The sequence below is a fragment of the Xenia sp. Carnegie-2017 genome, unplaced genomic scaffold (genome assembly GCF_021976095.1).
Source record: "Xenia sp. Carnegie-2017 unplaced genomic scaffold, XeniaSp_v1 HiC_scaffold_13, whole genome shotgun sequence".
In the NCBI taxonomy this organism is placed as follows: Eukaryota; Metazoa; Cnidaria; class Anthozoa; order Malacalcyonacea; family Xeniidae; genus Xenia; species Xenia sp. Carnegie-2017.
This window is the reverse complement of record NW_025813436.1, coordinates 1,690,140-1,707,425: the sequence shown is the minus strand read 5'-3', so window position 1 is coordinate 1,707,425 and position 17,286 is coordinate 1,690,140. Positions and strand designations below refer to the sequence as shown.

The following is a 17,286-nucleotide window of genomic DNA, read 5'->3' as shown; positions in this document are numbered from 1 at the left end:
AATGTGCTTACTCGATGCCACCTATAGAACAACGAAGTATGATCTCCCACTTTATTTCTTGTGTGTGAGAACAAATGTATGTTACCAAGTTGTTGGATCATTTATCATACAGTTCGAAAACATCAAATGTATACAGGAAGCGTTGATGGTGTTTAAGGAGTGGAATGCTGATATATGGAAGCCTTCTCGTTTTATGGTAGATTTCGCCGAAGAAGAAATTCAAGCACTCGAAACAACCTTTCCAGGTATGCAAACGTACAACAGATTTGCATCGTGGTTTTAAAGCTCCACGATAACGCTTTAAACATTTACGGAATTCCCCCCGATAAACTTTATACGTGTATGAATATATTGTCGCATTTTTTGCCATAATTCTAATCGCATGCAGACCAAAAAGTTAAAAATCGAACATTGAAAAATGCTAAAATAAACATAGTTGGTGTCGTTAGAGAAAAGTAGTTATTTCATTACATATAAAACATTTTCATGTAAAATAGATGCGGAAGTACTTCTTTGTGATTTTCATCGAGAGAAATCGTGGCAGGAGTGGACGTCAAAATAGATAATGGTGTTTTCAGAATAAACAGGAAATTCTAAATCTACTACGCAATATTGCACATGCTGCTACGTCTGAACAATGTCAAAAGTCAATGAACGCCCTGACAGAAAGCATATTTTGGAAAGAAAATCTCAAAATGAGAAACTGGTTTGGTGGAAAGTGGCTGCCAAACATTAAGGTAGTAAACTAAATATAGCGATGGAATCAACGTTGATAGAAAAGCGATGTACTATTCATGAAATAGTCTAAATTAATTTTGCTATTTTCGAAGGAGACCCTTTTTTATAAAATTATAAAATTTTACTAGGCAATTTTGTAAAACCAAATCTCCAGGGCTTATATCGTTGTATTATTTCATAATCTCAAATAAAATACTATGTACTAGCAGAACATGCAAAATATACTGTATTGATCGTTTTCTTACAGAGATGGTGTCAAGCGTATCGGACAGGAGATTTCATTTGTGCAGTGAACACGAACAATGGCATTGAAAGACAGAATAAGGCATTCAAATATGAGTACCTCCATGGGAATAAAGGGTGCTCCTTAAGTGATATGCTGACAGCACTTGTTGATCGGTTTCTCCCAAATACCTTCAAAAAGTAAAATTTTTAATACTTCACAATACTATAATGATTCTATGTTTTATAACGAAAAAATACCAGTTTTGAAGGAAAAATTCATTTCGTAGGGTTTTTGTTGTGTGACACAGGCCCCTTCTTTTGAAAAAACAACTGCTTAATTAACAAATTATTGAAAGGTGTGATTAGGCTAACTACAGCGGCACTTACTGTAGACTTTAGTCATCTTTGGATTCTAATAAGATGTAATAATATTCGTGAGTGACGTTTTCCTTTACAATTTTAGATATGCTGAGCTAAATGTTAAATGTCACGAAGGTTACCGTGCTTATAATGAGGAACTTCCAAAATTTCTGCACAACAGACCTGCCAGAATGGTGTCTCATATTATGAAGCGTTGGGATAGTGACATTAGCAAAGACATGGTCCACATGGTGTCCCCAGGGGTCTTTGAAGTAAAAAGTTCAACAGGGAAGGAGCACCATATCGTACTTTTTGGTGATGAACAAACGCTTCCAAACTGCACCTGCGTAGACTGGAGACACAACAAACTTTTGTGCAAACACTTCTGTGCTTGCATAAGAGCTTTCCAGAGTGGAAATGGGATAGACTCAGCCCACTTTATCGAGAAAATCCACTTTTCATCTAGATAACACCATAGTTCCAGCAGATAACTCGCTCGAAAATATTCCTAGTAAAAAAGAGCAGCAGAATTCACCTCAACACATTAAGAATGAATCGCTTGTGCCAAATGATGCTGATGATTTTGCTCCTCTTCCACCGAAAAGACATATGGTAAAATGCTCTACGTCTCAAATGTAGAAATCTAATGAAAGAACTATCCAGCTTGACATTTCTTATAGATGACAAACAACAACTATTGTCTCTTACCAATGGTCTTAATACATTGCTAGAAGAAGCACGAAACTCTGCACCACAGGAAGCAGGAATAATTCTTCAAGATTCACTACCAAAACAAGAATCTAAAAAATGACAAAATCAAAATAGTCAAAAGAAGCAAACAAGAGTTAAGTCAATTAATATTAGATCCTATGGGCGTCCTAAGCACCCATACACTGGTCGAGTTGGAAGACGTGCAGAAATAATGAAAAAAAATTATAAAGTACATATACCAATACCTTCTGGTAAGGCTGTGAAGAGGTGTTCAACGGGACCTAATGTAATTGACCTCAGCTCGCCTAATAAACGGCTTTCGAAAATCTTTCAAGACCACAGCCTTGGCTACATGTTTCAAATATAAATTTATCTCTGGTTGATAAAACATACTTAGTTCAGGAGATCTAATGAACGACAAACACATCAATGCAGCACAAATTCTTCTTAAAAACCAATTCCCAGAAGCATGTGGCCTAATGGATACACTGATAGTATCAAACCAACTTAGTGGGGAAGGTTTACCAAATATAAACAGTTCAATGACTAACATAATCCAGCTTCATAATCTTCCAGGTCATTGGCTAGTATCTCAGTCAAATGGACAATCAGTGATAGTCTACGACTCTCTGTATCCTGGGATGACACATCCACTCACCATGCAATTGGTATACTTATACAAGAGTATAGCAAAAGGAGGTCTACTGCTAGTAAAACTCAGGTGCTGTCAAAAGCAAGCAGGATTTGTAGATTGTGGTCTTTTTGCCATAGCTAATGCAGTTTCTCTTGCTAATGGAATTTATCCTGGAGCAGTCATTTTCCAACAGAGCCAGATGCGTCAACATCTAAAACAGTGTCTGGAAAGAAAACAGCTCACAATGTTCCCACATGAAGTAAACAAAGAGCCTTGTCATATTCTGGAAAGGTCAACAATGATAAAATGCTGAAGGACTGTTCATGATGTACATTTTTATAAAATCAGTAGTGGATCTAGGGTAAGGAAAAATAAGTTATGGGCAATATTTTTCAATTCGAAGTACCTTTATAACAATGGCTTTGTTTAGGAATTTTTCAAGGTTAAATGAAACCAATTGATGGACTGTTTCAATGTATTTTCCTAGATCCACCACTATATATATAAAAAATAATCATGCATGAGACATAATGAAAGGCCATAGAAAAGCACATTTGGATTATGGGACATTGCACAATTATGGTTAAAATTATGGATAAGTATATTGCTATACACAGGTTATGTTTCTCTCTTCACATGTTGCAGTGATGATAATCAGGGTGGGAAACAGACAAAGTGTTGCATCAGCCATCAGAGAAAAATATAGTGTCTGGTCTTAATTAATAACCTGATAGGTACTGTTCTCAAATGCCATATCATGCTAATCATAAACTGATTTAATGTAAATAAATTTGTAGTAGACTAATATTGCTACCTAATAAGGCTGTTGATGTGTCAACCGGCTCAACCCGTGTAAAATTTCGTTTGTTAAAGATTTACCTGAATTCGACATATATCTTTGTATATCTCGCAGTCTCATATGTTTGTATCTCATAGTCGTATATATATGTACATATATATTAATGAGTGAATATTCCTGGATGTATTTTATTGTATATCTTGATAATTTGCTTCAATTATATGAGTAAAATAGTATAATTATTCAATACATTTATATATTTTTTTGCGATTCTTACCTTGAGGAGAATGAATTTCTAGCATACTGATTCAATCAAATACCAACAACTTCATCACAATAAAACTCCTACACTAAACTATTCTCATTGATAATAGGTTTACCCAGGGTTTATCGCTCTATCTTTGTTCGTTATTCGTGATGCTCTCGTTTCTTTTTTCCGAAGATATTGCAAAACTCGCACCAGTCTCCCAGCGGAAATCTTATTTTGAAGTATACTATCTAGCAATCACCACCATTGAGTTCTATAATAACTGGAGCGGCTATCTCAAGCGCGGCCTTAGATATCTGATGACGCCAAAAAAATGGCGGATTTCGTCCGTTGCCGCTGAGATTTACCGAAATTGACCGCTTTTCCGAAAATTTCACAATTTCCCACTCCCTCCTGAGGAAAGAGTGAAGAAAATCTATGTGTGTATTTGGGATTCGGCAAGCAATTTTTTGATGAAAATCACGATAAAAACCTACAATTCGTCACAGCGAGTCAACCTAGCTTTCCAGTTATCGGCTCCTACGAGGATGTATTTATAACTATCGACGAAAGAGCTATATGTCGGCTACACATCTATGAATGCAGATATGCGTCGTTTTCTTACCAGCGTCAAACTTGTTTGATCGATTAAACTCTTTAGTCTATACAAAAAAGTATATCATAGCTCATGTCCACAGTTGTTCACGGGAGAGAATTTAGCTTATTTGTTATCATTGCTATTTTGCTTCTTTTCGTGGAAAGGCAATGGCTTTTTTCGCCACAATTGTAGGATTTTTACTTGTTTCTTTAAAAAAGTAAATATTAAATCTCTGGATATTTACGGATTTTCTGTAATTGAGTTTTATATTAAATTTCAAAGACTCAAGTCTGCATAGGTTTGGTAAATGAAAACAAACAATATTGTATAGAAATTACTTTAAGTAACCTTTTTGTGATGTTCTGAAGTGCAACTGCATCAAATACTTGTAAAGTTGTAGCACATTTTGATTTTGTTGTATTGATATATAAATTGGGCAAAATGCAAATAATCATCAAAACACTTATGCTTCCAATGGTGTTTATAATTCATTTTTAGTTTTAATACTTCTACCCTTCTTTTTCACTTTGTTTTGTTTTTCCTATATTTTCAATATAAGTGCACAATTTGAATGATTAACACAGTTTTCACTTCAATAATAAATTTCATAAGCAGTTGGTAGTGCATTTTGTTCTCTGAGTATCCACATTTGGTGTTTTCTTCATACATGAATGCTTTCTAGAAATTATAAAGTTATTGGATTATATTACCTCTATATCATCAATCTCATGAAAAGAAATAAGCAAAATATTTGTAGAAAAGCTTTGAAAAGTGAAAACATTTATTTAAAAAGCAGCAATGATGCATATGATAAATCTCCATTCTGTACTCTAATAGGTAAATAAGCTCAAACTGTTTCTTAAAGAAATATAAGAAATATATAAGAAATATACAGTACAGTAATTTTAAAGGTTTCATCACTGAATCTTTAATGCTTCAGTATAGTGCATTAGATATTAGTAACATTTAAACAACACTCAACTAAAATATTTTGATAAAGATATGACATGATTTAAACATTAAGTTATATAAAACCCAATGGCTTATACAGTTTGATGCTTCACATCTGCATCGAGTCATCATCAATCTCAGTACAAATGTTTACATAGACACAAACTTTATGGCCTTTCCATTTTATATGTTGTGAATTGACATTTAATTAAGCATCAAAACACACACAACCTTCTTGCCATCTTTTTTTGGTTCATGAACTTTAACTTCAAAGCATTCAAGGCATCATTAGTGAATCCATTGTCTCCATCCATAGAATTTGACCATGATCAAATTAAATAACTCTGGATAAGGCAGACAATAAATCAATTATCTTTACAGCATTATCATTTTTTTAAGACTCTGCCTGGTCAATAACATCTTCCAGTCATCTTTACTCCTTGGTCTTCCCTGCATTTTGTCAGCAAATAGAACATAACAAGCTCTGCTCCAAATCATGGGTACTGTTGGGGCTGATCATTTCTTTTTGATACTTTCACAGAGCAAAATGTGTGCAGGGTCTTTTTTGCTTTAGGGAAACTATTTTGCAAATAGATAGGTAAATTTACGATTTCATGCATTAACAAATGACAGAAAAGTATGCAGAATTTTATAGACAAAAACAGGAAAACATCAGTATATTTGGCGTTCAAGTCAGTCTTAAAAAATACGATCTTTAATATGTATTTTATGGCATTTCAAGTGCATGTATAATTGCTTTTCAATCGTTGACGGACTAACAAAACAAACAACTACCTCACCTGTGAGAAGCGATATGTTCCTTTTTGTGGAAACTACGACATCCAACAATTGAACGATTGAAGTGTTGGCATTATAAAAGAAATGCCAAAAAAGAATCGTCACAGAATATGGAACTAACGATATCCATATTCTGTGATATCGTGTTTGTTTTTTAAAAATTCTTTATAATTTACTATAGACACCAGGGGGAGGTCTAGAATATTATTTTTCTGCAAAGCGATCATTTCAGCGGAAATACGTCCGTTGGCCGCCATTTTTTTGGCGACCTCGCCCCAGTAAAGATAGCCGCTCCAGTTATTATAGAACTCAATGATCACCACCAGAAAATAGTCGTATGTCACTCGTATGTACTCGTATGTTACTCGTATGTACTCGTATGTCACTCGTATGTACTCCTATGTTACTCGTATGTACTCGTATGTACTCGTATGTACTCGTATGTACTCGTATGTACTCGTATGTACTCGTGTGGTGGTTTAGTCACGATCGCATTATGGCGGTTCGATGACTCACTTTAGTGAAAGACGTTTTGACTTTTATCACTATACGTTTACCACATCCTTTGAACATTTTCGTGTGACAGGAAAAAAAGTGAGTACTTAATACCGATTACTTTTTGTATCGTGGTTTTAGCCGGTTCAAATAAAGAATTTTCGCTGCGTATTTGTAATTGAGTATCAAGTTCGTAATATCTGATTAAATTGATTAAAATTGACGCTTTATTGACTTCCCAGAAAACTTCAGTTCAAATATGAATAAACTTGAGTTGATTTTTTCTCTTTTCATTCAGAGAAAGGATTCTCAAGCCAAGTCGTTTTTTAGAAAATTGCGGAAATGGCAACGACAGAGCAAACAGTTGAAAATAACAACACGCAAATGCTTGACGTAGTCAGCCGAACGCAAATTGTGACAGACCTGGACACAATAAAACAATTGGAAAATACGGTAAGTGATCACCGAAGGTGTTGTGCAGCAAAAATCAGTAACATAATTTGCTTGGCTGTTTAATTGCAGAACCCGCTGACAATTCCTAAGCTAGTTGTTAATTTGAACAGTTCGTCATAGTTTTTTATGTGTAAATAGACTCTTTACAGCATGTAAGTCCATTTCCCAATATTTATTGCCTTGTGTGTGCTTTTTTCGACATTTCTTTAAAATATCAAATATTGTCACAGCTTAATCAAATATGAGCGAAATAATGAATACCATTACAATTCTATATTTGGAAATGCTTAATAACTTATTGGCGAAATAATTTATTTTGCCAATAAATGTCAAGTTAAAGTGATTACTAAATGACCTCGAATGTTACAATTCAACTTCATTTATTGAAAGATGTTTTTGTTTGAAAAGTACGAGTTATTGCTCTTCTAAGCAAGTTTCAGTATTGCTATGTAAGCATTTTGTTACTCAGTTAATTTAAAAGCTAGATTATAGTTAGTTTAGTTAGATTTCTAAAGAAATGTACATATATAGTCATTCTCTATAATCTGGGGATTTCCCATTTGACCCCTTAGGCAATGTTTACCTTTATTTAGGGGCGATTATTTGAAGCAAAGGCTTATTAATTTGATAAATTTAGCCCTTTTTGCTTCTTTTTATGACGTTAAACGTTGCCAATGACATATATACACCGAAAATTTAAAATGTTATAGCAATCGGGTATACGGTGTGCATGTACCCAGAAAAAGTGAGTCGAAGCTTGTTATGCTTAAGTGCATTTGATATTGTGTTTTACGCTTATAGTTTTCCAGTGATAGCTATGTTTTACATGTTTTCACGTCGAATTGCATTGCCCTCCGCTAGGAACTGAGTGCAGTAAATGAGGTTTCATTGCTATTTCAAACAAAAGCAAATGAAACAGAAGTTTTTTCCCTGTGATGCATCATACGCTAAATAATGTTCAATGAAATTTAAAACAAACAGCATTCTTCAGTACACATACAAAAAGAAACAAAGAGTCTTTAAATTCTTTCATTTTGCGACTACGTAAAAATTTTCAGAAATTGTTGTTTGTTGTTGCAAACAACAGAGGAGTAAAGTTTCAAGGAAAAATGCTGCAAAAATTGCAACCTTTTCATATCACCCGACGTTAAAACGTTGCAATAATTCCCCCCCTCCCCCCAGGAAGTTGGCAATTTGTTACGGAAGCTAAAATCGATGAACACTCTGTCACATACTTACTCTACCTGTAAGCCTGATCCTAAACCTAATCATAGCCCTAAACTTAATCCTCATCCTAACCCAACCTGATAGTTGTTGGCAGTCCGTTTGTGGCAAGGTGTTCCACAATTGTGTCCTCCCGTATGTGAGGCTACCGCAATTTGTAAGTTATGTAATAATTTGTCTCATATTGTGTTCAGGCGTAAAGTTCCGTTTCCACTTAAGAAATTTTTGCATAGAAAGGAAAATTTGTTGCATATCTGTTTTTTCAGGAACAATTTTCATTTTACATTCATGCAAAGGTGGGAATAAATATGGCGGCCTTAAATAGACGTATATTATTTCTTTTGCTGATAAGAAACAGCTACTACACAAGGTTGGGCACACAAAATAAATACAAGAAAATATGTTGTAAGACGAATATTTGCTGAAACAACGACTAACGGCAAATTTGCCACTTTTATTCGGGAAATAAGACTTGTAGACCACAAATACTTTTCAAACAATTTTATATTAATTTATGCTAAATGTTTCTAACATCTGTAACTTGATTTCAAAATTTCTGCTGGAATAAACACTGTTTCCACTGGAAAATTTGAACGCATCTCTTGCATTGCTTAACACGTGCACAATCTGGAAAATTTCACTATCCGTGGAAAATTTCTTAAGTGGAAACGGGCCTTAACTTAGCACAATAAATTTTCTTAGTTTTGTGGTTACTTGAGAATTTACTCAATGTTTTGAATTAGAACGTATTTTACAATCCTAGGTGTGTAAAAAGTTGCACATGCATTTGTATACTAAAAATTGGCACTTGTTGCTATGTAAATTACGGTTTTGCAGGATTTTTAACACACCCTGTATTAGGGATCGCAGAAGATCGATGATTGGGAAGGGGAGCATGTTCATACATTCATACATACTGTATAATTCGTTATTACAATTATTTTAACTAACTAATAAAGTAGAACATGCATAATATGAGCATCCTCCCCCCTAATCATCAACTTTCTGCGTTCTCCGTGTATTTTATCTCTTTAGTTACCATAGTGATTATAATTTCGATCGCCCCTCAGTAAGTAAACATCAATGACGATGGAGAGAAATCATGCACTTGATTTTTTTAACTGGAGGTTTTATAGATGGTTGGTGACATTTTTCCAATACCATTGCTTGCATTTACAGGTCGATTGTCAAAAGGAAACCCAAGACAAAATGACATTTGACTTGGAATATTTGCAGTCAGTACTTTCCTACATGTCAAACCTCCGTGTTCCAATAACTTTGGAAGGTGAACATGAAAAAATTCATGAGTATTGTCGTTTGATTGAATCTATTGCTGAAGTTTGTCAAGTTAAAGTCAGAGAGCTTAAAGAACGTTACGATGAATTCATTTCAAAGACGTGCGATGAGTTTTACAAGATGAAAATTGAGGTAATTTTTGTAACTTGTCATTTGTGATCATCAAAATAAGTTGACAACCATGTTTGTGCGCATTTTTCATCATATTTGATGAACAAAAAACGGAAAACTAGTCACATTGAAGCAAAGATTTGAGTAGCAAAGAATTTCTTTAAGAAACTGTTCATATTATCACCTGCAGAACAACACAATTTATCATGCTTAATGAAACCAAATTTTCCACTTACCTAAGTCTGCACTAACACAAGGCGCAATCACTTGAGCATGTCACCGGAGAGAAAGAAATCAATTTTTCAAAGTTTGTCACGCTTATTTCAGTAGTGCAAGATCTTTCAAAACAACACATTTGAGCATGCGCAAAAGCATTATTCCAATCAGTTTATACAGGATGTATGAAAAAAACTGATTATCTTTCTCTTGGAAAACGATATTTTTAAAAAAATATTTCTCGATTTCAGGGGCGGAAAATTATGCAGGAATCTTGTGTGTCAGATCATGGCGAAGAATACCAAGATCACCCGGTAGGTTTTAATTTTTTGGCATGTTTTCAGACTTATAGATGGGATTCTTAATTTCTTCTTCGACGTCACTGTCATCAAACTCTTTTCAGCAAGAAGCAATCAAGGCAATGACACCAGAAGAAAATGAAGATGAGTTGAATGGTTCTTTGTACGACAGTGATTTTGAGGTTAGTAAGGTGATTAATGAAGGGAGCGCTTTACATCCAGTGTCAAAGATCTTTTGAAATGGTACTTTTATCATCGTGCTGAAGCCCATGTTTTAGTTCTTTAAATTTTGGTTTGTGTATATGGGTCTCATTACAATTCAAGTGTTGTTTAAGCATTGCCATAATATTTTATCGTTATTTTTGGCGATTTTTAGTCTCAAAATATGTTGGAGACCGAAAGAGAAAGACTTCCACAAGAACGCAGTAAACCTTGTTCCGACCATCAAGTATGTAAACTAATTGCTGACAAAGGGAAATTAAAATTTTTTTGAAATCAATAGTTCTTGGGCTTCGTCTTTGGGAAATATTCGCTCATAGATAGCTAATTTACACTTTTTGTCTAATTGTTGATTCTCTTTAGGTTTCAGCCAATCATATTCTAGATTGTACGAATTAAAATCCTAATCTTTGTTACAAGCCACATATTAAACAAATAGGCAACCAATGCTTTCCTTTTTTATGCTATTTGATGATAATTTCACATGATCATAATTGCCGTTTTCATATCAGTCAGACTGCATTTTCTAAAAGTGGTATACTTCCCAATTTTACTGGTTCCGTAGTTCTTCTTTATACAGTTACGATTTAGGTGTGTGGAAAGTAAAGAACCCATACAGTCTAAGTGTGCATTGTACATTGTTTATAGTGTTGTTTTTTGTCTATTTTAGCCTCAAAATATTCTGCAGAGCGAAAGGAAAAGTCTTCCACAAGAATCCGATGAGCCAAATACAGACAATCAAGTATGTGTATTTATTATCAATCAAATTTCAATTTACAATCCAATTTCCCCAAATATCTTTTACAATATCCCGTAAAGACACATTCAGATCCAATAAAGAAACCACATTTAGACCAATGACTTGTAAACTATTCCATTTTTAAAATATGTCATATCTGTTTGGTTCGGTGGATTCTAGTTTAGCCATTGAAACCTGACAATTTCGATATTTCGTCTATGAGGAAACGAGGTGCCAAGAAACTCAAACGGAATAAATTGAGTTTAATGTAGGCTAGAGGTTAGTCATAAATCCGTGGTATCATAGCTATAATTGGTGGGTAATATATGCATTTAATAGTAACAAGTAATATATGCATGTTTTAGTCCAAAGAAAACAATAGAGTTCAAAAGAAGTGAATGTGGTAAAACATGCATGTATGGATATGCGCCGCCACCCCCTTCCTCCCAATTGTCAAGTTTGTTACGCCACAGCCTAAAATATATTATATTATGTTTACAGTTATGCTGCCTCGATCCAAGGAAAATGATTTTCTGTAAACGGTCATGTGGTTTAGTTGCCCTGCAGGTGATGCTCTATGAAGAAGGAGTACGTTTTTGTATGTCAAGGTTTTGTCAGAAATTACAACAAATTACGGTGAAAGATGTGTTCGAAAACAAGGAGACAAAAATGCAAGAGAAGCTTGGAGAAATGGATGGTTTGTTGCCATGCACAAAAGTACTTCCTGTCCTAAATGAAAAAGGCTTCTTGAGAAAAATATTCCTCAAACGGTGCACGGATGACAACAGAGGTCTTCTACTGGAAGATGTGAAAAACGCTTTTAAAAATTCAAAGCGTAATGCAGGTGTTTTGCTTTATCACACGAATAAAATAAGCCATTGCGTTAATCTGGTGAAACACATGAAGGAAGTTAAAATTTACGATGGCACCAATGGTAGAGACAATCCGATAGACTTTGATAAAGCCCTTTCTGCTCAGGTTGTTGTCTTATCTTTTACAAACGATGAAAATGATGAAAACTATGGAATTTCTGTCATTGCCAGTAAATGGTTTGATTGCTATTCGGACATTTGCAAAACGGAATATGTCCAAAGTCACGCAAATAATAGAAATCTTAGTTGTTCAAGTAGGATGGTGGCAGCTGATGGTCTTTAAACTTAAAATTTGTTTTTGGTGTTAGCCAAATTCCGAAACTTCCCACCCTCGCTCAATTATAAAGAACTCAAAAAGAAGCATGTGAACTTACATAATATAGATTTTAGGGCAAACAAGAAGACATTGACAACTCATCCCACAACTTACGTAGCAACATACCGAGCTTCCCAACAAACCCTATCGACCTTCTCTTAAGCATAAAAAGAACCAAAAAAAAGATCAGGATATTATGCAATATGAACCAATTGAAAAGAATGGGAAAATGCCAATTAGGCGCTCATTATGCCAACCAAAAAAAACAGATAAAAGCCTCAAAGGCAAAAACCACCAAACGACCTGACAAGTTGAAAAGTTGTTACCCCAAGAAAGAAAAAATTCAGAAAACGTAGATAACACACAAGTTGCAAAGCCTCTTGGATCTTAAATTATGGACCAATATTATCTCACTTTCTTCCGTTCGATTTTAATCCATAGAAATAGGTGAGTACATGGGATAGCGATTTTTTTAAAGCATACTACAGTAGCAGTTATATTTTTTCGATAGAATGAAACATTTTTACAGTTGAATAAACTTTTAATAGAAAAGTTTCGAGTGCTTATGGACAAACATGTGCGAGAGAGCTTTTTGAAATACTGCAACGAAATACTACCAAAAAGGGTGCGATATTAGCAGTCTTGGCAATTTTCCAACATTTATAAACATTCACCACAAAAACATTACTTCCTGTTGTGTTTTTAATCTTTGTATTTTTTGTAATTCTTGAATTTCACACGATTGCAATTGTGGAAATTTTTGTTTAATTGCAACTGCTTCCATGTTTTAAATGCATGGTGAAAAAGCTTCTTTAGCTTTCAATGCCTTTCTGCCAATCAGGTTACAGTATTTACATTAATAAAGTAAATGGATGTTTGTAAATGATAATCGTCCAGGTTAATAAAGTCCTGAGAAGGACTGTTTTTGTTGTTGTTGACTGACGTTTCGACAACCTTAGCGGTAGTCATCTTGTAAATGATGATCATCCAGGTTAATAAAGTCCTGTGAAGGACTGTTTTTGTTGTTGTTGACTGACGTTTCGACAACCTTAGCGGTAGTCATCTTTTACAAACAGTATTTACATTACACATTTTCACAGTGCACTTACAGAGTTTCTACTGAACAATTACACTTTTTAGCTTTGCAATTACAAATAAACTGCACTGCAATCTGCTACTCGCAGTTTAGATATATCTGAAAATATTTTATTCACATCGTGACTATTTTTCCTTTAAAGATTTTTGAAAGAAAAAGTAAAATCCTATCTACTTATCAAGTGCATAGCATTAACCAGTGGCTATCCAGTCTTCTTCTCACCGGCCTTCTGAGCAATGCTGTACGATCTGTGCTGTAAGTATTCTCTCTTTTTTTATCCCTGTAAGAAAGTGAAAACTAGACAGATTCGAATGAAAAGATCGAGTGACGTCAATTGTATACCTGAAAGTGAAAACGTTTTGAAAAACATGCATGTAGTAGCTATTTAAATCATTCAAGAATATGCTAGAGAATCGTCTTAAAACTGAACGCCTATAACAGTTAGATATGAACTAGTGCAAAGGAGTTTATCAAGATCAAGTCTGTTGTCTGAAGTCTTAAATTTATTATCGTGATACTTGTCTATATGAGACTTCATATTTAAGCTAAGATACACAAAAAGAAAGATGAATTTCTGTTTTTGCTTTTGATCAATTATTAAAACTTAGAAAGACAAACCATTTCAAGGCCTTTAGTTTTCAATCAATTTTTTCCTTTTAGCCAAATTCTTCATATGTTGATTTTGATGGCTAAGTTACTTTATGGTGTCTACTCGTGCTATCAAACAAACGAAACAGATACTTATTCGTGGAAACGCTTTATCAACAGAGCACTGAACCAGACAATTTTTAATTATTTTCAGAACAGAATAAACGTTACGACATTTAACAGGGCGAAGAAAACAGTTTCATCGAATCCTTTGGTTGCCACATCACGTGACCATTTACGCCTCTAGGTGTTGGATAAATCGTATCTTAACTTTGTCGAGTAAAATGTCTCACAACTTGGTGACATATAGTGATCACTACACCGTAATTGAAAGGTACAGGCGACAAAATGATGATGTTCTGTTTGATAGCGATACATGTGACCACATTTTACTGGAAACAAGACCTATCTAAGTTGTTTCAACAGTTTGATATGAATGAACGCAATCATCAACGAAAATTGAATACCACTGAGGCGATTCAAAAGTTTTCATTAATGGAAGACTTACTGGCAAGATGTAAGGGAAGAAATAGCTATAGCTATAAAATTTCTGATAAAGTTGAAAAAACAATCGGAAGATAAATTATTAATTTATGTATAATAGCTGGTTCTTTATAACATACAATAACTCTACCATTTTCAAATTTTGTTTGATATTTCTATATGAGTGACGGATCTATGACACATCAATCAGAATAAATTATTGTAGCTCGTTTGGGGTTTAAAAAATACCTTAGAGGAAATTTTTTTGATAAAATTTTATCATTTAGAAATTCAAATATTTAGTTTACTTCTGAAAGTGTTTTGTATTAAAAATTGAGCATCGAGCCTATAATTTATTATGACTAACACTGGATCCGCCATTGTAACAAAATATATTTAATCACAAAACTAGCTTCAAAAGAGTTGTACGTAAAGTTTTTAATATTATTGAATTTGGCATTAATGAGCGTACACATCATGTAATTTTTTCTTTGGGATCTAAGTTTCTTTATTACTTGAAGTATCGCCTATCAATTACAAGTAGCTTTACAATTTTGAATCAACTTTTCTAATGAAGTATTATGGATTATGGTATGCTATCTCTTAGAAAAGTGGAATCATATTCCGGTATTTTCAACTTAGATTTTAAGAGATGGCGTACGGCAGCATTTTATCCTTTATCAGAAAACTTTAAAAACAAGGCTGTATAATGTCATTTTAAATCACACATTTGATCAAATTCAGCACACAATAAGGATAGAATATCACTTTAGCAGCTAGCAATCTCGTAAGTTTTGCTTTCTTGCAAGTTTGTTTGCCTGGTACTTCACTTTATACTTTTTGAGGGTAAAATTTACCTTCGGTAAATCAAATGTATTCACAATCTTTCGAGCAATCATTGATTCGATAACAAATAATTTACAACAAAACAACGCATATATTTGAACATTCGAAATTGACAACAGTAGCTCTAACATCGCGGATAAAAAGCTCTCTTGATGAACAAACACCAGAGAAAGCTTGGATAAAAATATCTTTGTTAACAACATCTTTTTTTCTTGTAATTTCAATTTCATTCCTCGACGTACAACTACGTCAAAATTTATGCATCTTTTGTCATTGTCCTTCCTACGTCAGATTTACTTTCATTCTTGACCCAAAATTGTTTCCTTGCGTATTTGTCGAATAGATCGACCATCATAACTCGCATAGTCCAATCTTTGTTTCAAATTCCACTCCAAATATAAATAGCTTTTTTTAGCCACGGTAATCTCGACAAAATCGAAAATATTTCTTGTAGGACGAAAATATCATACAATGAATCGACTCGAGCTATCTTTGCTAGAAATATCACTTCGAAAATGCAAGCATATTGCTTCTTCATGGAGGTTGCATAAATATTGACTTAGGCCCTGTCTACACGTATCAAATATTGTTTATGACTTTTCGGGATGTGATTAGAAAAAAGTAACAAAAAACAGCGCTTTCTATATAATTGTGTTATGTTTACTACCATAATACAAGTGTCTTTACTTCTAATCTAAGACTACTTTTACACTACGCCGGATAAACGCTTCTTTATAATTGGACTGGGTTTGCCCATATCCGCGTAAATTCCGCTGCAGTTTTGCGGGTGTCCCTCGCTGTTAAAATTCGTTATTTGTTTGTGAAAGATGTCGCCATTTCTTATTTGCATATTACTAGATGTTTATATCTCTAGCCATAGGTTATGAAAAACAATGATATTTAATAATTACAACGGAATTAGTCATCAAAAGCTTTTCAAAACGTAAAATGATCACCATTTTGAACTATGCGTCACAACACGGGCAAATTAAATGGAAAAGGTTTCTAAATTTTAGCAAAATATAAACGGTTAGCTATTTACACGACAATGTGTAGCGCTCCGTTTTTGTTCGACGACGTTTAGAAAGAGTGGTCGTATCGCTCTGACAAAAGTGCAGAATAAACGAAACCCAGTTCTGTTACTTTTTTGTGCCGTTTTCAGACCGATCCGAATTAGTGTAAACGTCGTAGTCTAATACACGTCATAAGCTTTTGATTTATCAGTTGTGGGACCTACGACATCTCAGACACTTCAAAAACTCTTTTGAAACACAATTGAAGCAAAAATTGTTTTCAGTAGGAAAAACCTGTGAAAGTCAAGAGAAATTTAAATGACTTCACTTTCCATGATGCGAGGCTTATGAGCACAGTCACGTGCCGTTCAATCTAAGCTAGGGCGTTCGAAAAATGCAGAAAGGTTAGGCAACTACATGGTCATATAACTAAAGAGCATTTTCAAATCTTGCACAAGTTTGACGTAAATAATAAAAAATTTATAATTTTTTTATATAATTTCAATATAACTATTTTGATTAAATCTACTTCATGCAGTAAGTATATACTTGACAAGCTACCCACATATACGCGTTACGTACCTATTTTTCTAATTGCAATAACTTCCTGTTGAATTACCCACACTTTATCAAACGGCTTCTGGTTATCGTAGCAGACATATACCTTACTCTTCCAATCGCTGTATTGAATGATTTCCTTTTAATAAAATTAAATTAATAGTGTAAACATCAATCATGTTGGAATGATGCAAGTAAATACTAAACTAAAAATATTCGGTTTAATGTCCCTATGAAACAGCAATCCATTTTTAGTGTTCTGGTTTTACAGATTTCCGATTCTAATTTTCTTTATCTAGCGAAGTACACATAATCATTGACCATGCAGATGTCAAACGTTC

General features: G+C 34.1%; 1 protein-coding gene and 2 long non-coding RNA genes across 5 annotated transcripts; 1 reads left to right on the top strand and 2 right to left on the bottom strand.

Annotated features, from left to right (window-relative positions):
* Positions 1-887: 887 nt before the first annotated feature.
* Positions 888-1,729, bottom strand: LOC124449386. Its single transcript, XR_006949377.1, has 3 exons — positions 1,464-1,729; positions 1,222-1,375; positions 888-1,152 (listed from the first exon to the last, which is right to left on the bottom strand). It is a non-coding gene; the product is annotated as an uncharacterized LOC124449386 (long non-coding RNA).
* A 56-nt stretch (positions 1,730-1,785) lies between these two features.
* On the bottom strand, positions 1,786-2,342 carry LOC124449394. The gene is made up of 3 exons (XR_006949380.1): positions 2,280-2,342; positions 2,032-2,123; positions 1,786-1,831 (listed from the first exon to the last, which is right to left on the bottom strand). It is a non-coding gene; the product is annotated as an uncharacterized LOC124449394 (long non-coding RNA).
* A 4,160-nt stretch (positions 2,343-6,502) lies between these two features.
* Positions 6,503-14,999, top strand: LOC124449352. 3 transcript variants are annotated; one of them, XM_047000289.1, is made up of 10 exons: positions 6,503-6,655; positions 6,887-7,009; positions 9,413-9,661; positions 10,108-10,170; positions 10,260-10,337; positions 10,532-10,603; positions 11,045-11,116; positions 11,615-12,748; positions 13,540-13,652; positions 14,200-14,999. In XM_047000289.1, the coding sequence occupies exons 1-8, from the start codon at positions 6,569-6,571 to the stop codon at positions 12,266-12,268; spliced, it is 1,398 nt and encodes a 465-aa protein (XP_046856245.1). In that variant the 5' UTR covers positions 6,503-6,568; the 3' UTR covers positions 12,269-12,748; positions 13,540-13,652; positions 14,200-14,999. The 3 variants fall into 3 exon arrangements, with proteins under 3 accessions (XP_046856245.1, XP_046856239.1, XP_046856248.1); XM_047000283.1 differs by having other exon boundaries at positions 14,058-14,999; XM_047000292.1 differs by having other exon boundaries at positions 6,557-6,655; positions 6,855-7,009; positions 14,058-14,999.
* Positions 15,000-17,286: the final 2,287 nt, after the last annotated feature.